The sequence below is a fragment of the Lupinus angustifolius genome, unplaced genomic scaffold, assembly GCF_001865875.1.
Source record: "Lupinus angustifolius cultivar Tanjil unplaced genomic scaffold, LupAngTanjil_v1.0 Scaffold_57_2, whole genome shotgun sequence".
Lineage (NCBI taxonomy): Eukaryota > Viridiplantae > Streptophyta > Magnoliopsida > Fabales > Fabaceae > Lupinus > Lupinus angustifolius.
Genome location: NW_017722786.1, coordinates 21,979 through 43,371, shown reverse-complemented (window position 1 = coordinate 43,371; position 21,393 = coordinate 21,979). Strand labels below are relative to the sequence as shown.

At 35.1% G+C, this 21,393-nt stretch overlaps 1 protein-coding gene and 3 long non-coding RNA genes across 4 annotated transcripts; 2 read left to right on the top strand and 2 right to left on the bottom strand.

Annotated features, from left to right (window-relative positions):
* Positions 1–1,546: 1,546 nt before the first annotated feature.
* On the top strand, positions 1,547–12,096 carry LOC109339097. Its single transcript, XR_002106621.1, has 4 exons — positions 1,547–1,560; positions 1,966–1,967; positions 8,420–8,425; positions 12,011–12,096. It is a non-coding gene; the product is annotated as an uncharacterized LOC109339097 (long non-coding RNA).
* On the bottom strand, positions 12,075–12,562 carry LOC109339095. Its single transcript, XR_002106619.1, has 3 exons — positions 12,434–12,562; positions 12,286–12,333; positions 12,075–12,091 (listed from the first exon to the last, which is right to left on the bottom strand). It is a non-coding gene; the product is annotated as an uncharacterized LOC109339095 (long non-coding RNA).
* A 6,137-nt stretch (positions 12,563–18,699) lies between these two features.
* Positions 18,700–19,128, top strand: LOC109339096. The gene is made up of 2 exons (XR_002106620.1): positions 18,700–18,818; positions 19,017–19,128. It is a non-coding gene; the product is annotated as an uncharacterized LOC109339096 (long non-coding RNA).
* LOC109339094 (NAD(P)H-quinone oxidoreductase subunit N, chloroplastic) lies at positions 18,743–21,108 on the bottom strand. The gene is made up of 5 exons (XM_019576472.1): positions 20,622–21,108; positions 19,858–19,974; positions 19,647–19,732; positions 19,022–19,111; positions 18,743–18,823 (listed from the first exon to the last, which is right to left on the bottom strand). Exons 1-4 carry the CDS (start codon positions 21,024–21,026, stop codon positions 19,048–19,050), a joined length of 672 nt encoding a protein of 223 aa, XP_019432017.1. The 5' UTR covers positions 21,027–21,108; the 3' UTR covers positions 18,743–18,823; positions 19,022–19,047.
* Between the last annotated feature and the right edge of the window lie 285 nt (positions 21,109–21,393).

Below are 21,393 nucleotides of genomic sequence, written 5' to 3'. Positions count from 1 at the left end.
GCTCCATCTCGTGCTCTTGAAGCTTTCCAAATAATGTCGCCAAAGGCATGGAGTCAAGATCCTTGGATTCCATGATAGCTGTTACTTTAGGTTGTCATCTCCTGTCAAGACAGTGTAAAACTTTGTTAGTGAGTTCTCCTTTGGTAAAACATTTATCTAGAGCAACTAAATGGTTAACTATATGAGTGAATCCTTTTTGCATGTCACTTATAGATTCACTAGGTAACATACGAAAAAAATCATACTCATGTGTCAGGGCATTCAGCCTGGCATACTTGACTTCGCTAGTGCCTTCGTGAGTCACTTGTAAAGTGTCCCACATTTCTTTGGCATTTTGGCACTGCGAAAGGCGAAAGAACTCATCATAGGATAGAGTCGATGTGATGATGTTTTTAGCATGTAGGTTATATTGAACATTTTTATGTTCATCATCGGTCCATAGACTTTTCGGTTTTTCTTTCGGTTCATCTTCCACTAAATGTTGTGGAACAAAGGGCCCGTTGACTATGGATTACCAAATATCCGAGTCAATGGCCTCTATAAAGATTTTCATGTGGACTTTCCAGTAGGCATATTCTTCGCCACTGAATACGGGAGGGCGGTGAATGGATGCGCCATCACCGCCAAAGGGTTGGTGGAACCCATTTATTTTCCCTAAAGGATCACGCATATGCGGTTGAGCTAGCATGACGTACTAGCTCTGATACCACTTGTTAGGTATTAGTGACAGAATACACCTAGAAGGGGGGGGGGGTTGAATAGGTGTCGCGGTTCATAAATACCGCTATTCGCACCAAAGCCCTATTTTGGAAAATCACTCAATTAATCGATTAAAGGACTGCCTTAATCGATTAAATCGCACTTAACAGACAGTTGTTGAATGACTCGATTGCACAACCACTCACCGATTATACAGAAATGATACAACAAATATATTTGAACATAAATGATCTTTATAGGAGATTTTCTTCACTAAAACTGAAGCTAATGTATATTACATACACACTTCCAATTACAAGGCCTTGAACACTACCTTCTTGATTTCCCAGAACCCCTACCTTGGTTTAACCTCACTTACCGCCTAGGAAAACCTTTCCTACGATCCAGCCCCAGCCAAGAGTATGTTCTAAACTCAAGACCTCCAAGTCTTGGTGAAGACTCTCTATATCTCGTTGGTGGTACGACATCAAGAGACAATTTTCCTTGTTACAAAAATACAACAAAAACAGAGTAATGTGAAGCTCAAAATAGCTCAAATATTACAATTAAGAACAAGCTATAAACCTTATAAAAATCTCACAAATTATCAAGAATATGTATAAGATCGGAATCATGAAGAACATGTAATTTCTACCCTAAGAAATATCTTAAAGAAATGAAAGAATCATGCAAGATAGGATAGAATGATTAACACATTTAATCACATGCAATGGATGACATTTTAATCCCTAAGCATGATACTATCTCTCACTATTCTCACATGCAATTCTCTCTGCCTATATGACATACAATGAGCACGAAAATATGCAACTTAGCAATTCTAAAAATGAATGAATGAATGTATTAAGCATGGTGTAAAATCACATTTATATAGAAAAGTTGTTTGATGATGACAAACTCAACACCAAATTTTGTTTTGATGCATAGCTTGAAGATGGTCATAGAATGCATGGTTGTTGATTTCAAAGTTAAAGCGCATAGCTAGACAATGGAAGCTGAATTTTATTTACAACCTTCTCACATCAAACAACAAAGCAACTTTTCTCCCCCTTTTGACATTATCAAAAAGATAAACTAAATGAATTTTGGTCAAAAGTAAGAAGAGATATGTAGTGAACTCAAACTGTAATTGATCAATTAATATAGGGAATGTAATTAATCAACCAGTTGATGGAAAAATTGAACACGTGCACAAATTGATTAGCATTTAATCGATTAAGACAGATGGATAATCGATTAAAACAGCAGTATGGAGATGATCAAAGCTTAGGCATCAACACTATGGTCATCTAAGCTATAAGGGGCTACACACACTACAGTACAAAGACATGGTTCATGGTCTTCCAAAATTCCCAGCCTCAACCGTCACACATGTGGATTGTTTGAATGGACAACATACAAGAAATGCAATTCCACAGCAGTCTTCTTGGAGATCAACTCAACATTTAGAGCTAGTTCATTCATACATTTGTGGTCCCATATCTCCTATGTCTAACAGCGGGAAGAGGTATTTTCTAAGCTTCATTGATGATTTTAGTCGAAAAGCATGGGTTTATTTGCTAGCTGAAAAATCAACTGCTCTAAATTATTTCAAACTATTCAAGAGTATGGTTGAAAAGGAAGAAGGTGTGTTTCTCAAATGTCTTCGAACAGATAGATGAGGTGAATACACCTAAACTGATTTTGATAATTTTTGCAAAAAGAATGGCATTCGAAGGAAACTGGAAAATGCCTACACACCCCAGCAAAATGGGGTCACAAAGAGAAAGAACATAACGTTGATGAATATGGTGTGGGCCTTACTATCAGCAAAAGGGATTCCAAAATCATTTTGGCCCGAAGCACTGAACTGGACATTCCATGTTCTAAATCGATGTCCCACTTTGGCAGTTAAAGATGTAACACCTCAAGAATCTTGGAGTGGAATCAAACCTCATGTGGTTCATTTCAGAGTTAGGGGTTGCCTTGCTCATACTCACATTCCAAACGAGGTAAATTAGACAATAAAAATTTAGTTTATATTTTCATAGGAGTGAGTGAAAATACTAAGGGATACAGACTTTTCAATGTTGCAACAAACAAAATTATAGTTAGTCGAGATGTGGTGTTTGAAGAGAGTAAGCAGTGGGATTGGGGAAAAGAATTTGAAATACAAGTGAGTATAGACTTAGAATGGAGAGAGAAAACACAAACTGAGGGATGAGTTAAAGAAGTGAGAAGTATGAGTGAGGAAGAGGGAGGAAATGTGACTGAGATTGAGGGAGGTAATGAAGTGAGTATAAGTGATAGGGAAGTAATAGTAATTGTTGTAGAAAATGATGACCCACAAAATGAGACAAGAGAGAGAATAATGCCTAGTTGGATGAATGATCTTGTTAGTAGGGATTCTTTATCTGATGATGAAGTTAATATGGTGCATGAAATAGGAACTGCAAATCCAGCTGAAGACCCAATTAATTTTGAAGAGGCAGTAAGAGAACAAAAATGGAGGCTACCCATGGATAATGAAATAAATTCCATTGAGAAGAACGACACATGAACTCTCTGTGAACTACCAAAAGTCCCCAAGAAAGTTGGAGTCAAGTGGGTTTTCAAAACAAAGCGAGATGAAAATGGCAAGATTGCAAAGTACAAAGCTCGTTTAGTAGCTAAGGGATACTCTCAAAGACATTGTGTTGACTACTCGAAAGTCTTTGCTCCAGTGGCTCAACTTGACACAGCAAGGATGGTGATAGCATCAACAACTCAAAAAGGATGGAAAATCTATCAACTTGATGTGAATTCAACTTTTTTGCACAATCAATTAAGTGAACAAGTTTTTGTTGATCAACCAAGAGGCTATGAAAAGAATGGGAGTAAAGACCTAGTGTACCAACTGCACAAAGCATTATATGGATGAAACAAGCTCCAAGAGCATGGTTCAGTCGCATTAAAGCTCATTTCATCAAAGAAGGTTTTGAAGGTTGTGACAGTGAACAAACGCTTTTCACTAAGAGGAGCAAAGAAGGTAAAATCATTGTTGTTAATGTCTATGTTGATGATTTAATTTTCACTGGTGATGATGAGTCTTTAATGATGAAGTTTAAGGCATCAATGATGAGAGAATTTGACATGTCAAATTTGGGATGCATGAGTTATTTCTTGGGTATTGAAGTTATATATAAAAAGGAAGGGATCTTCATATGTCAAAAACGTTATATAGAAGCAGTCTTGAGAAGATTTGGAATGTTGGAAAGCAACTCAATCCAAAATCCTACTATACCAAGTATGAAGATTTATTGTGATGCAAAGGGGGTGACAAATAGTAGGAAGTCTTATGTATCTTACATCCACAAGACTTGATCTGATGTAGGCTACGAGTCTGTTAAGAAGATATATGGAAAAGCCCACTGAACTTCATTTGCAAAAAGATTTCTCAGGTATCTTAAAGGAACAATAAGTTTGGGAATTTTCTACAAGAAAAGTAATAATTGAGGAAATTAGAAGCCTACATGATGAGTGTGAAATTATGCTACATTTGAATTATATTTAAATTGCATTTTAGGACAGAATTAGGACTTTAGGATTGTTTTTAGATTTTATTTCTCTTTGTTCGGGTTGAGCGGGTGTTTTTGGCTATGTTGTGCAGTTTGGATGGATTAAAGCCAAAAATAGTAGAGATTGATTGAGTCCAAGAAGATGGAATTCAGTGTTGAGGCTATGCGAAGACCAATTGAAGGATCAAAAGAAGCCATAGATGTTATATTATATTCCTATTTTTTAGATTTGTTATGTTGGGCTTATCCCAATATTTTGTAATTAGGATAAATGAGGCTTCTCCCTCAAGGATGAAAAGACTTTACTTTTTACATTAAAATTCTCTAATTTAGAATTTCGTATTCTCTTCTTCATGATGAGTGAGTAATTCCCTTTGTTTCTAGGATTCAAACTATGCTCTTTTACATTCAATAAACACTTGTTCTTACTTCTATTTCATTGAGTGTTGTGATTTGAATCATTAAACTGAGTTTTTTTCGTATGAGTTGTCTGGCCAAGAAATTACACCTCTTAGATACATTGGGAAAGGACCGAGAGGTGAAACCAACTATCTGACCATTCAGTTATTCAAACTAGAATCCTAATTCACGAGATTAGTCTTAGGATTCTCAGGAGTTTATGGAATTCACCTTGGGTTTCTAAGAAGCGATTGGATAGAAAGATCCAAGTAAATGATTTGATTGATAACCGTACCACGAGAGTAGCTGTGACTTCAATTGAGTACACGTGTCGGAGCTTGAGAGAGGATGACACATATCAAATAACAATTCACCCTCACAACTTAAAGTTCATGAAAAGGAGCAAAGCAATGATTTGTGAGTGTAAAGGTGGTAACCCTTATCCTGGGAACTCTCCCTAAATTAGATTTCAAACCTTTTTAATACTTTCATCATTATTCTTGTTAATTTCTGAATCGTTCTAAATTCAATTTTATTTCCTTATTTGAGTTAAGTATAAATTAATTGTTATAATTAAAGTAACTTTCCAGTTCTCGTGGGATCGATATTTTATTACTTGACGATATAATCGTGCACTTGTGATTTTCCCTATCAAGTTTTTGTTGGGGACTTTGTCAAAATTTCTTTAATTCTCAATTAATTCATTACTTTGCTCTTGTTTTTTATGTGTTTTCCTTTTTCTTGGTACATCTGCAGGTTGCCCATTTGGTTTATGCAAAATTCAAATTACTACTCAGAGCTAGAAATGACTTTCCGTAGAAGAAGAAGGCAACAAAATGAAAGAGTAAGAAAAAGACGTGCGCGTATAAAAAGAATGGTTGAATGAGATGAAAAACCACTTCACGACTACACAACCCTTAATGCTCGTAGTTCATGTCCTGGAATAATCCACCCAGCTATTGAGACAAGGAACTTTTCTTTGCCATCTGCTTTGATCCAAATGGTGATGCAAAACTAATTTGGAGGAGGAGCTCATGAAGATCTGAATGCTCATATTGACCAGTTCTTGGAATTATGTGAGACAGTAAGGATTCATGGCGCTTCTGAAGATGTCATTCGTCTCCGCATGTTTCCATAATCCCTTAGAGACAAAGCTAAGGCATGGCTTAGAAATCAAAATGCTGAAATTCAAGCAACATGGCGAACATTGGGGGATGCTTTTCTCAAGAAATACTTTACTCCTTCCAAAACTGTGCACTAAAAGGCACCTCATCCAAAACTTCAGTCAAAAGGATGGGGAGTCTACTGCAATATGTGAGGGTGTAGAATAAAAAGGCATAAATGGTCTGAATGCAAACAATTCACTGAACCTGTACATGGAGTTTGAGCGAATGAACAACCTGAGTCATGCAATTACTATGACAACAAGGAAAGGAGTGGACAACAATTCAACCCACCATACAGGCAGATCAATCCCAATCTTTCCTAGAGAAGCAACAACACCTTGAATCATCAATATCAGGATGAGCAAGGTAATAGGAAACCTACAACACAGTTTCCACATGTATAATCTTTTCCTATTGATCTCACTCTTATAATAATAATGGAAGGTCAAGAAAAATTACTTGCTAACCTTAATAAATTTCAAGAGTATCAAATAATGATTAATAAAATTGTTGCAAATATGTTAAATGATTTTAATTCTAAGATAGAAAACCTAACCATCCATGGAAAAATGTTAGAAACACAAATTGCCCAACAAGCTAGCAACTTTAATAGGCAAATAGTGATGTTTCTAGGATAGCCAGAGAAAAAACCAAATAATGAACATTGTAAGGCTATCTGATTAAGAAGTGGGAAGGAACTCAATGATGTTCCACGAACTGAGAATGATATACAAGTGAGAGAGAAACATATTGAGACACAACTCCCTGAAATATGGGAAATTCTTAGATATGTTTTAGAAATTATATATTGAACTGCCCTTCAGTGAGGCACTGCAGGAGATATTTGTGTACGTGAAATTTCTTAAAGATATTATATCTAAAAAGAGAAGAATAGAAGATTATGAAAGAATTGCTTTAACTGAGGAGTGTAGTGCTTTAATTCAAAATAAATTGCCTTCAAAACTAAAAGATTTTGGTAGTTTTTCTATCCATTGCTTAATTGGTAGCACTAATTTTGGCCGTACTTTATGTGACTTAGGAGCAAGTGTGAGCCTCATGCCGTTATCCGTGTGTAAAAAATTGGATACGGGTGAACTAAAACCCACTACTATATCACTTCAATTAGTGGATAGGTCAGTTAAATTCCCTATAGGCATCTTGGAGGATGTTCCTATCAAAGTTGAGAAGTTTTACATTCCAACATATTTTGTAATACTAGAGATTGAAGAAGATGCACAAATTCCAATTATACTAGGTAGACCATTTTTTGCTACCTCTGGTGCTATAATTGATGCTAAAAATTGAAAACTTTCTTGAAGTATAAGGGATGAAAAGGTTGAATTTGATATTGCTAAATCTATTAAACAACCTTCTCTTGAGGACTCGTGTTGCAGAATTGATATGTTGAACCAAGTAGTAAGGAGGAAGTGCCTAAAGTGAAATATGAGAATCTCTTAGAGAGAAGCATGTTGGGAGGTGACACTTCAAATTTTGATGAGGAAGTGGCTGATGGTAGTAAATCTATAAATGCAAGTTCAACACTCCCCTACAACCTGCATGAGGAGAGCTTGAGGGTCATACATAAATATGATAATTGGAGAAAGTGAAAACACCTAAAATGGAAGTAAAAACACTCCCTCCACCCTCGGGTATGAGTTCATGGGATCCTACATGATGTGCAAGGACCAACCATCAAGCTAATGACGTTAAACAAACGTTTTATGGGAGGCAACCCACGTTGGAGGTACATTTTTTTTAATTCATCAATTTTAGTGTTTTAGTGTCGGCTTTAGTGACTCCCTAAGTTTAGAGCCTTTGTAAGGGGATGTATATAGTGTCGACCACAAAAAAAATCATAAACTCTAAAAATTAGAATTAAAAAAAAAATTACATAGAAAAGTGCTAACACGACAATGCCTATTAGATGCCTCATTCAAATAGGATATTTGCACCTAGTCCATCTGGGACATATGGGTCATTTGAGACCTTTTTCTCTTCTTTTGCAGGTACTTCCACTACACTCAATGAAGTCAACCACTTATAATTGACACATGAGTTAAGGACATTTCCTATCTAACCCGTGAGTTTTCATTTTCTTTCTCGTATTGTTTAGATATTTACATTGGGGACAATGTAAATTTCTAAGCTTGAGGGGATTTTGAATTTAGATAGTTTATTCATGTCATGTATATCATATAGACTTTAAATTTTTTAGGTTGAATATTCATATTATCATGCATCATCATATGTTTCATATATCATCTATCCCTTGATTTATTCTATGTGTTGTCTATCTGCTTTAATTGAGAAATTATGCATGAATGATGATTGTTGATCTATGATTCTCATTGAAGAAAAAAATTGTTGATAGAATAATAACACGAAAGACATTAGATTTGACAATTGTGAATTAAATTTGGTTAAATAAAGGTTTTGGTTTCATAACTTCTGTTGAATGTACCAAATGTGAGAAACTTGGGCCAAACACAATAATGGTCCTGATTTGAATTGACAATTACATAAAACCTTTTTTTCTTTCATAAGTGCATAATGTTCTATTATTGTACATTCTAGAACTTGATTTGTGACCATTTTAAGATTGAAGTTTGTCTGTATGCATTAAAATAATATATGCAATTATGACTTTTTATTTTGACCTTCAACCGCTTGCTATAAACATTGAAAACTCATTAGTTACCAACTTTTGAGTATGAACTTTAATGATTTTTCATAGCTAGTCAAATGAGGGTTTGAGGTAATTTATGATGTTTGGTTGAAGCAATGAGAAAGGTAAAAAGATCATGTGTGATGGAAGAATCCATAAAAAGGTGAAAAAGAAAACAAATAAATAAATTTCATCCATTCTCTTTTAGAAAATCTCAACAACAAAAATGAAATACAAAGTATACTTAAAGAGAAGGGACTGAAAAAAATGTGTTGTAAGGAGAAAGGTTGATTGAAAAAGATCCTAGTATAAAGTAAGGCCTATTAAGAGAATTTGAACGCTTCAATCAAATGTCTAAAAGGTTTAAGTATTTTGGGAAACATTTGTAAGTCTTTTGAATTACCTTTCTTTGATTATCCCATCTTAAATCAAGCTTATGGTAATTTAAAGACCTCTTGATTTTTGCATGCATTCAAATACAGTCATTGACGATTTGATATATAATCAAGCTTATGGTAATTTACTTTCATGAAAATTTCTGAGCGAAACACTATGACATTTAAACACATTAGAGTGATGAGAGAAGAGTAACCATAATTCATGCAGTTGTTATGACTCAAAGACTTAACTTGAATTAAATTTGTTTATGATTGTCTTGTCGTGATGTCTGGATTGTTTCAAAACTAACATGAGATTGCTTGTTATTTTGGGTCATGGTTTCTATATCATCATTCATACATGATTGTGAAAGTTAGACATAATACTTGTTTGAGGACAAGCAAGAGATAAACTTGAGGGGATTTGATGAGTGTGAAATTATGCTACATTTGCATTGCATTTAACTTGCATTTTAGGACATAATTAAGACTTTATGATTGTTTTTAGCTTTTGTTTCTCTTTGTTCGGGTTGAGCGGGTGTTTTTGGCTATGTTGTGCAGTTTGGATGGATTAAAGCCAAAAAGAGTAGAGATTGAGTGCAAGAAGATGAAATTTTGTGTTGAGGCTATGCAAAGACCAATTGAAGGGCCAAAAGAAGTCAGAGATGTTATATTATATTCTTATTTTTTAGATTTGTTATGTTGGACTTAGCTCAATATTTTGTACTTAGGATAAATGAGGTTTCTCCCTCAAGGATGAAAAGACTTTACTTTTTATATTATAATTCTCTAATTTAGAATTTGGTATTCTCTTGTTCATTATGAGTAAGTAATTCCCTTTGTTTCTAGGATTGGAGCTATGCCCTTTTACATTCAATGAACACTTGTTCTTACTTCTATTTCATTGAGTGTTGTGATTTGAATCATTAAACTGAGTTTTATTCGTGTGAGTTTTCTGGCCAACAAATTACACCTCTTAGATACATTGGGGAAGGATAGAGAGGTGAATCCAACTATCTGATCATTCAGTTATTCAAACTAGAATCCTAATTCACGAGAGTAGTCTTAGAATTCTCGGGGGATTCTGAAATTCACCTTGGGTTTCTAAGAAGCGATTGGATAGAAATATCCAAGTAAAGGTTTGATTGATAACCGTGCCACGAGAGTAGGTATGACTTCAATTGAGTACATGTGTCGGAGCTCGAAAGAGGATGACACATATCAAAGAGCAATTCACCCTCACAACTTAAAGTTCATGAAAAGGAGCAAAACAAGGATTTGTGAGTGTAAAGACGATAACCCGTATCCTAGAACTCTCCCTAAATTAGATTTCAATCTTTTTTAATACTTTCATAATTATTCTTGTTAATTTATGAATCGTTCTAAATTCAATTTTATTTCGTTATTTGGGTTAAGTATAAATTAATTGTTATAATTAAATGAATTTTTCAGTTCTCGTGGGATCAATATTTTATTACTTGACGATATAATCATTCACTTGTGATTTGCCCTATCACTATACAGACAGTGATTATGCTGGTGATAGTGAAGATAGAAAGAGCATAAGTGTATATGCTTTTCTACTCGGCTTAGGAGTTGTTGCCTGGAGCTGGAAGAAACAATCTATTGTCACACTATCTACTATAGAGGCAGAATTTGTAGCAGCTAATGTATGTGCCTGTCAAGCTATTTGGATGAAGAGGATACTCAAAGTGCTAAACCATAAAGAAAAGAAATGCACCAGCATAAACTGTGATAATAGCTCTACCATCAAGTTATCCATAAATCCATTAATGCAAACACATAGATATTCGTTTCCATTTCTAAAGAAACTTGTCAGAAGAAGGTATAATTTCTTTAGTTCATTCTACAAGTGTTGATCAAGTTGTTGATATCATGACCAAACCATTAAAGGAAGTTGTTTTTCAGAAGTTGTGAACTTCATTAGGAATGTGTGACATTGGTGAATTAAGCTAATGAGTTTCACAACATTAGCTTAAGGGAGGTTATGAAAGAGCTATTAGTTGGGTTGTTGTCCAAGTCTTTAGGATTAGTTTTAAATTAAATAAAGTTCCTATTTAGTAGGTTTATTAAGACTAATTGATTTAGTCTATATTCTGTTTTAAAGTAGTGGTTTTTGTTCAGCCTTGTATTTTGCTGCTATTGAGATCATGTGTAACTATTATGACTATATAGAGAGCCCTGTTTCCATTAATAAAACATATGTTATGAGTCTCTCATAAATCTCTTGAGTGAAAGTTAGATCAAGAACCTCCATAGAGATTTCAAGAGAAAAAAGTATTTAAGAGAGAGTTTTTGAGTTTTTTAGAGATACTTGTAAGTATAATTGTTATATTTTAAGAGATGTTTAATGAAATTGTAGTAATGTTTGTTTTCCTTGTTGAAAAATCTCTTGATATGTTTTAGTGCAAATGTTTCCTTTTGCTAAAGTATATATGGATGGTTTAAGGTATTTTTAAGTAGAGTTTAAAACCAATTTAACAAGAAAATGAAGATATTCTATGGTGATTGAAGGACTAAACTTGATTCAAGCATGATTGTTGTTTTTTTTATAAATCACATGGAATCATACATGTGAGAACAATCCCTTATTCACTGAAAATGAACGATAAAAATGAAGGGAAAAGTTAGAATCTTTAACAAGCCTATTGTTGTATCATGCTTAATTCTGGTGCTACATCTCATTGGTGGGGTGAGATTTTATTGAATATATGCTTTGTACTTAATAGAATGTCAAAGTCCAAAATTATTAGAATTTGAGGATATTTGAAATGTGTTAAAATTCTTCATCATAAGGAAGTTAAACCAGAGCAAATAAAGCCTATGAATATGCATTTACAGCGTATGCAGTTAACACTAAAATATATAGACTTTATTACATGAATGAAAAAGTGATTGTGGAATCAACTGAAGTTGAATTTAATGAACACAAGTTCTCCTATAAAGTTCTCCTTCCTTTATATTGTTATTATTTCACAATCAATATATAATCTCAACTATTTCTGCAAAATGTAAAAACCAAATATGGCAATGATTCTGTATGTCACAATGGACCTGTAACTGTGAGCTTGTAGTAAGGCAGAGCTAATCTCACCGTTCCTCTGGAAAGGCTTTGAATAACATAAGACAGCAATGGATATAAATGAATCAAGGGGAACCTGACACTCCAGGGAAGAGTTCTGATATTTTATTGAAAACATCCATAACCTGAAATTGTTAAAGACCAATAAGCAATTACAACATACAATAGCCAAATATTTATAAATCTGAATCTAAATGTAGAGTGGTAGAATAGAGAACTTAATATGTCAATCACACAACAGCAAAATTAAGGAGACAAAACAAAATTAAATGAAGAACATGCTTCAAAGAAAGACAAATTTGATGTCAAAGCAGTTTACCTCCTTGTCATTTTGATATTTTGCAATACTTAGCGGATTCTGTGAACACTGCAACCACAACAGTATATACATTCAGCATTTTGATATGCAATAATAATAATAATAATAATAATAATAATAATAAAAAAGTACTTAAATTAGAACATACATCCATTATAGCTGCTTGAACTCTAGGATTTTGAAATGCCATTGCAACATCAGGATTAGCCATAATCTTCCAAATCACTTCTTCCGGAGAAAGACCAATTTGATCTGATGAAGGCAAAAAGGTAAAATGTTCAGAAAAGACAACGAAAGAAAGGGGGAAGAACCAATGATGTGTACTACCATATAAAGATAAAATCAGTCAGCAAAGACTAGTAAGCCATGTTACACAGTAAAATAGAATGCTGATTCATAAGCAAATACTAATCTTCAATAAAATTAGCACAAACATTGTTGCATTTCGAATGAGAACATGACAAGAAGTCAGAATGTGCATCGAGTGTGGGCATGAGAAGATATGATGATGCAAAAACATCTATGCTTCAAAAGGGGATGAGAAAAGGTGAATTGTCTTAAAACCTCTCATCTTTCTCTTCATGGGTCTAGCCAGGGCATTTATCAGTTCACCGGAAAATCTTATTTTGAACATCAATATTACACAACAGAGGAGAATTAAAAGGAAATTTTGGATTAAGGAAGTAATTGAGGTTAGAGTATTAAACAGAGGTAAAATGGATTCAACTTAAGAAAACAAGATGCTAAAAAAAATTATTAAATATGATGCAATTCAAGGAAAAAGAAATTGTCACTTAGTGTCCGTCTTCAAGGCGATTAACTAAGTAAACTAACAAGAACATATAAGCTCCTGTAAGATGTAACAAGGAAAAGATTTTATAAAAATTTTGAAAAATGTAAGATCCACAAATAATAAGAGTAGCCAGCCAAAATAGAACCATGTTAAGAAATTTACTGCTTAATTGATCCAGCATTCCAGTTCACAAAGAAAACATATCTCAATAAAACATATCTCAACTTGGCCCCAAGTTGGGACCTCTCGTCCTCAACCCTCCTCAGTCGATCCCTCAAGGCATCCAACTCTTTCTAGGCTGCCCTCATGTCCACCTAAGCTTGTAAGGCCACCTCTTGGGCATACTTGAGTTGAAGTGACATCACCGACAGATGTTCACCAGCGGTCAGATTCTTCTCTTCCTAAACCCTCAAGGCTTCAGCTTCCTTCTTCTCCAGCTCGTGTAGCTTGGTTGAATGCTGCTTCTGAATGTTGGCAAGGGTCTCCTCCGCGACTCGAGTAGCCAGCACACCCTCACCTTCAAGGTACTTGGCCATAGAAGTAGTCAGCACCCCGACTTCCTGGACCTTCCTCAGTAGCTTCACCACGAGCATATAGTCCATGGTCTCCACGACTCCTGGATTGAGCAACCCAACCTCAACCTCTTTCGGGATCTTGTAGAGGTAGGAATGTTTGGAGGGAGCTTTCCCTTTGCCAATATTAGGAGCCTTTCCCCGGGAAGCATCTTCCGAACGAGGAGTGGGAGTACCAGTGGGCAAAGCATTATCACCACTAAGGTCAACTAGACGAATCCGTGCGGGGGCAAGCACCTAGTCAATCGGATGCTCCGAGCGGAGAGGAAGAACATTCGCTGGCTCGATAGACGTGCCATCTCCCCGACTAGATTCAGATCGGCCGGGTGAGTCAAACTTAGCCTTCTTGGTGACCTTAGCACTCTTCCTCTTCAGGGTGGCCCTCCTCGGAAGACTAGATCGGTCCGACTAATCACCCATAGCAGCTACTGAAAAAAGAAAAAACAAGTCAGATCGCATAATGGCATCAAAAGGATAGAAAGCCTAGAGTCGGATACTTACCAACCTCCGCTTTGAAAGCTTGGTCGCCTTGGACCAACTTGTAACACACTAAAATCCGGTCAGCCTCTATCTAAGACAAGATCTCATCTGCCACCTCCTGTTCCTGGGGATTCAACTGATTATACGAGAAGCGAAAGGATTTGGAAGGTGTTTGGTGGATCCCCACGTTCCAGGAGAATGGAAATCGGGGCAAACCATCAGGGTTGTAAGCTCAGGTATGACGACCACCCTTGGCTTCCACTCGGAAAAATTCGCTCTTCCAGCCCTTCACAGATCCCTCAAATGGCTGGAAGAGGGCACAACCGTTTCTGGACTAGAGCGACATCCATCCCCGCCGACCTGCACCGTTCTCGTCCTTGTTGGTGTTATGGCCCACCCGAAACATCCAAAAGAATAGGTGAAGTGTGCATGGTCGTTCCATGACCTTGCAGAATATCTTATAGGCTTGGATGAACCCCCATGAGTTAGGGTGAAGTTGAGAAGGAGCCACTTGAAGATGTCACAACACCTCGACGTACCATTCGTCAAAAGGCACCCTCACCCCGATCCGTCGGCAGACATTTTCATATATATAGAAACTCCACTTGTTCTTGCTCTCCAGAATGATGTCTTGACAGACTCGTTCCCCTTTAGATGGGTTATACCATAATATATTGTTGGTTGGGCGAGCCAACATATCCACATTCGGATGTTTGTCCGGAGAATAAAAGGAAGTGGTACCCACGACCTAGCAGTCCACCCACAAATAAGGAGACTGCGAGTCCATCATCTTCGCTGGAAGGGTGAATTGATCAGTGTAGTCTGCAAAATTCCTCCTCATAAGTGGCTTATCACTAGAAGAAGTATCAGATTTCGAACTAGACATGTCATCCAAGACCGGACCCCACTTATCACAAAAGGATGCCCGGTCTAGCACACTAACCTCATCCATGCCTCTTTTCTCCCTCAAGTCGCACAAAAGGGCATGCAATGACAATTGTCGTGGCCGCCTCCATATAGGTCGATTGTTGCGCGAGGCACCGGCAAGTCGAGCTCACCTTTGGTGACATGGAACGGGTGTAGTGAAGATCAGCGAAGGTTCAAACAAGACCTCTAGCTCATCAGAGCTAGACTCCCCACTGGTCATAATTAGATAAATAAAAGAAAAAAAATGGGAAGGAAAGTTAGCGAGTATAAGGGATGAAGATTCTGAAAGGAAAGGAAGCTCGCTTGCCCAGATTCAGAGATGATCGTAAGTCGGTAAGAGAGATCACGAAGAAGCAAATTGAAGAATACTGAAGGAGAGGGGGGCCCTATTTATAGAGGAGTTCCTAAGCCCAGATCCCCCCATAGGCCCAATCTAGGAACATATCTATCCATTCAAAATCACTCAAGAGCGACCCAACGGTGACTCAAAAACCAAGACAGGGGATCTGAAACGAACAGATGCATCGATTGGATATTCGAGGCCTCCAGACGAAACACCAAGCGTCCCTCCATGTGTCGACCAAAGACAAATAGTCATCATGACCTACCTCTACACCTAGAGGCTACTCCGAGCATACTCAACTGAAATACTTAGAGTCTATCAGCCCGCCCTACTTTCGGCTGCCCTGATAGACTAGGGGCAATTGTTCTTCCCTGCATAAATTTGGGTTATCCTAGGTGAATCCCGGGCTAACAAACAGACCGACATTCTCGACCATCCACTATGTCGAGTCATGCTTACTAAAGATATGTTACGCATCTCTGACTTGCCATTAATGTCTTTGACGCGTCATTAATGCCTTTGACGCACCATCAATGTGTCGTTGACTCGTCATTAATAAGGGCTGACATTCCACCTGTCATGTCACCTACAAGTTCCACCTACTCCCCCAACAGATAGCCACTTGCAGGCCTGTAGGATGGCTCAGGGCAGTCCGACATACCCCTATTGTACCCACCGGGTACTAGCCAATGGCCAGGTGCCACATCAACCGATCCAAACTCTATAAATAGAAGACCACTATAGGAAGTATAATTAATTCTCATTCTCTCATTTATTACTTGCACTTATTGCTCTAGCTCTAACCTCTCTCTTATTTACTCTCATTCTCTCTATAAATCACATACTGACTTATCGTGGGAGAACATTTTCATATACTTTCCTTGGCGAGTCCAAACAACATTCCAACCAAGGCTTCTGATTACTTCTACTTAACCAAACACTTGATACCGACCATATCCAATCAACACTAAAGAAATAGGGTTGTACCCATAGGAAATGAAGGAGATTTGTATATATGGAGCAGGCACATCAATATCCACAAGTCATTTTCCCTTCATTGTCCTTTACCTCTTTGATGGATGAAGTTGATATCTTTATATATATCCATATATTTCCTATCAAACGTTTTAGAACTCTCCCCCTCACGTAACAGCCAAGTGACTTGTTAAACAGTAACAACATATTTTGCAACGTCCCTAATTTTCATAAAGTTTTATTTTTTATTAGTTCTAGAATTGATTACCTAATTAAAAATGAAATTGCAACAAAAAGTCTTTAAGAATCAAATAATTAAAGAAGATAAAACAATTTCGAGACATGTAAAAAAACATACTTTTTATTAGCAATAATACGTTTCTAATCTATATAGGAAGGTCATATCCTTTTGGTTTTTGAAACATTAAAAAATGTAATTGTGACAATGACTCCAAGTTTTTTAGTGTTTTTCAAGAACCGAAAAGACCAACAAGATAAAAATGGTTTTGAGACATGAATACAGTGTTTTTTTGAATTTTTTTATTATTTTTGTTGCTTTGAAATTTTATATTTTTATTAAATTTGTAAATAGGTTAGATAAAATTGAGTGTTTAGATATAGTATTTTTATCTTGGAACTGCACAAATATTTACTATTTTGTGTTGTTTAATATTAGTTGAATAATGTGTTGTTTAATTTCTTCAGATTAAAAACTCACTTGAGTCCCTTTTTTCGTGATTAATCTCTAATAAATTTAAATTATTATTTTTGTCAACAACTTTTTTGGTATTACCAAAAATATTTTTTCACCCTTTTGAGTAAAGAACTAATCTCTTTCGGGGTACGTAGTTGCCCCTCCTAACAAGTTTTGCTCACAGTAATCAAACTTTTAACCTTTTAATAATCTTGGAGATCTAGCAAAGTCTTACATCACTAGACTAATACTTTTGTTTGTGTCAACAACTTTTTGAAATGTAGATTCCAATTAGTCCATATGTTAACATTAACAAAATCGGTAATATGACATGTTAATTGCATACGTGGCCACACATTATGATTCCATGGTAGATATATTTATACGGGCAGCAAAATGACGTTGTTCTAGTTTTGTTTTTAAAATTTTAGATAGAAAACAACATTGTTTTATAATAATTTTAAAAAAAAAATGTACAAAACGACTTCATTTTCTACCATTTAAAGAATAAAGACATAAAATGATGTTATTTTGTATCTTTTCAACCTTATACTTTAGAGAAATGTTTCCTTTTCCCCATACTTTGTTCTAATCTCTTCGGATTTTCATTTCTACCAATAAGCCTTAATCCACTTTGGTTGACGTTTGTCCCTAATTTCAGCTTGTTTTGGTCAATATTATAGCTTTAATCCTAAATTCGAAAACAAGTGAAAATGTGGTCCCAAATTGAGAAATAGAAATGATATAACTTATTCATTTATAGGTATGTGGTCCCAAATGACATTTTCAATTTTTTTAATAGATTTATTGATATATGATTGTGTATGGTGTGTTGATATGGTCAGCAATCTAGTTTTTTATACTTTCCTTATTGATTTGGTCCACTTTGTTTAGTTTTGTTAATATTTTTTTATTTTGGACATGGTGTTAGTTTATATTGTGTTTTATATCCACTTTTTTTGTTGTGTTACATGTATATTTTACAAACATTAAATATCTATAACAATTTCTATCTATACAGGACACTAGTTTATCACCATAGTGGTCAATTTATGAGACATTGATGAAAATGTCCAATATAAACATGAAAGTGTTAGTTTATCTTCTGTTTTGTATCCACTTTTTAGTTTTGTATATTTGTGAACATGAAAGATATGAAGACATTGTTCACAAATATCATGATTATAAAGTTGTGTATTATTTTTTTTGGTACATTAGAAAAGAAAAAAACAAAACTAAACAAAAAGATCTAAGTCTAGAAAATTTGTGCAAAAGTCAAAATCTGAAAAGCTGAGCCTAAAAAAGCACCAATCTTAGCCATAAAGTTCGCCAACGGATTGGCTTCCCTTCGAATAAAGTAAATCTGAACTTCCCAGCAATAAGCAACTTACGTATCTGACTCACGACTTTAGAAATCTTTAAAATAAATCTATGTATTTGTTTAAACCCAAAGATTTTTATGTGGAAATCAGTTTAATACTAATAGAAAATGATAAAATATTAACGACATGGTTGTAGTATGGTTGGAGTAAAATAATATCAATGAAACTAGTGATTATTATATACATATATACTCTGAACCTCCATGTTGAAAATCCAATAAATAATGCACCCGAAAATTGTTATATCTATAACCTAAAGTCTTGCAGCTTTGTTTAGAGTGTGTATCTAAAAATGACAAGAGGATCCATTCCCCTTTCAATTCATAGAAATTGGTTTACTTTCTCATTTACAAATATCACACTCAAAGTTGTTGAAATGGAATATCATAAATATCATGTTTGTAGGAACAAAGTTAAACCTTGAGAATGTATGAACTTCATTTACCCTAAATATTTTTCTAGTCCTTTCTTACTTATCTTCAGTACAGTCTGCAGACATGCAATGCCTTAAGGTGAGAGAGTTCAAGCTTGAAACCAGATGAATGTATTTGATTGACTGTTGAAGGTTGGAAAATCAGATATGATAAGCATTATCATCAAGCTTCCTCACTAGTTTTTAGTCCAGCAATTTCTTTTAGTGGTTTCCACATAAACTTTCTCCTGATCATTCACATAAACACAATCATAAGATAAAATTAAAAAAGGATGGTAAAGTACACAAGGCTCTCACCTAATGGGGTCTAGGAGGATAAATGTACATAACATTACTATCACAAGCTAATATGTTGTTTATAATATTTGAACTCATAACCTTGAAAGTTAAGAGGTGAGCAACTTTAACATTGTACTGAGGTTCACTCTCTAACCAAAATGAGTTGGAAATGGAAAATTTGAAAAATTGAAGTTGATCAAGGGAAAACTTCTATGACACAAAGCATTAGCATTCTATAGGGAACACTAACAACCAAACCTTATTAGATATAAACATTTTTAAGTATACCTAGTACATGAGGCTCTTACTTAGTGGGATATGGAGCGGAATGATGTAAGTATTCTTATCTCCAAAAACAAGCTGATAAACTATTTCCAAGATTTATCTCATAACCTCATGGTCACTGAGTAACAACCTTATGGTTGCACCAAGCTAAAAAACAACAACAAAACAAAAATCAAATGGTCAGAAAAGGCATCCTACCAGTTTCCACATTCAGCAATGACCCTAACATTAGGCCTAAGTGTAGGCAGCAGGGCAAGGAACTGCAATTCTGCCTTAGAGAGAACCTGTGGAAGCCAGAACAACATTTACATCAAATACATTCAATTATGAGAAAGCATAGTATGATTTTCTTTTTTCTAAGTATAAGGATTAGTCAATGCAAATGTAAAATACATGTCAAAATACACACCTTGGCTTCAATTATCCACACCACCAGTCCTTTGGCATCTGGTGGCAATGCTTCTAACCTGTAATCAACTTCTGGTGGGAAATACCACCTTGCTATTGGCTGCTTCCCAAGATGAGCCTAAGATGCATCACAATATCCTAGTTTAATTTAATTTAACTTGAGTACTATCGTGTTCAAAAATATAAAAAAAGCTATAACTTATAGTATTAGTTAAATCATCTGATACACATAATTTATCTTGACCAGTTTTATATTTAAAGCATTGAAACATAATTTTCAGAGAACTGCAAATTGGTTCTTAAGTATCAATTTGTGGTTCTTTTATAAATCGGTTATTTATAAAGAACGAACCAGATTTTCACATGTGATTTAAGTTAAATAAATAATAGAGAAAAGAAGGATAATCGATATATACAATCACCTACATGAACGAGTTACAATAAATAAAAAATAATTTTATTGTGAGATATTTCTCCTATGGTGAAACAAAAGTTGATTCAAACCTATAAGTAGTAGCACTAAAAATTGTTGTACTGGAAGCTATAGAAATTCAACTATTGTACATGTTTTTTACGATGTAAGGTATCGCATACTACATACTTATCTTAGTACCATAGGAAATCATGTATCATGTGACTATCGTTCATACTTCAAAGTACATATAAAACATACTTTAATAACTATTAGATGTCCATATGTGGAATCAGTTGTTGTTGGAATCATGATTTTAGTAACTTATAAGAGACTTTAAGCAATAAACTCACAGGGCAAACAGGGTGAATCTTTGTGAGGGTAGTTTCAGGGTCACCAAGGCCACGAGCTGAAAGGTCAAGGAAATAGTATCCCTGACGTCTAAGACGTGAAAGGTAGCGTCCTTCATAACCTCCTTCATGTGGAGGGTATATTGCAATTGCTTTGTGCTCTTCAACATCTGAAAGCCATTGTCCAATATCAAGTTTCACCAAATCTCCTCCTATGAAATCTCCTATACCAATTCCACTACACCTCACTACCCTTTTGGCTGTGTTACTTATTCCATAACTTCTTCTCCAACCCATCACCACTTTCACATTGTTATGATGTTTGGTTATGAAGTTTTTCTTTGTTTGTTGCTGCTGAATAATGAAAGAGATTGGTCCTCCATAACCCAAGCTTGCAGTGGCTGACATTTTTCTAATGATATTTTAGGTGATGAAGATAGATTGAAGTTTTCTTACAAATAATATGAGAGGTTATTGGAGACTGAGGTACATGGTTTTTTAAAAAGTGTAATATACATGTACTAAAGGTTGAATGAATATTATTTGTCGTATCATGTACTAATCATATCAAAAAGTGTTAATTAGTTAAAAAAAATTTTATAAAAAAGTAGAAAATAATTTTTTTTATTACTTTTTATAATGTGATTGACTTGGGATATAGAAACGAGAATTTTGTGAGACATGTGATCCTTATTCCTAAAAGTTTATACATATTTAATACATCATTCATATTCATTTGTATTGTTTTTTGAAGGCAAATGGTAACATGGATAGT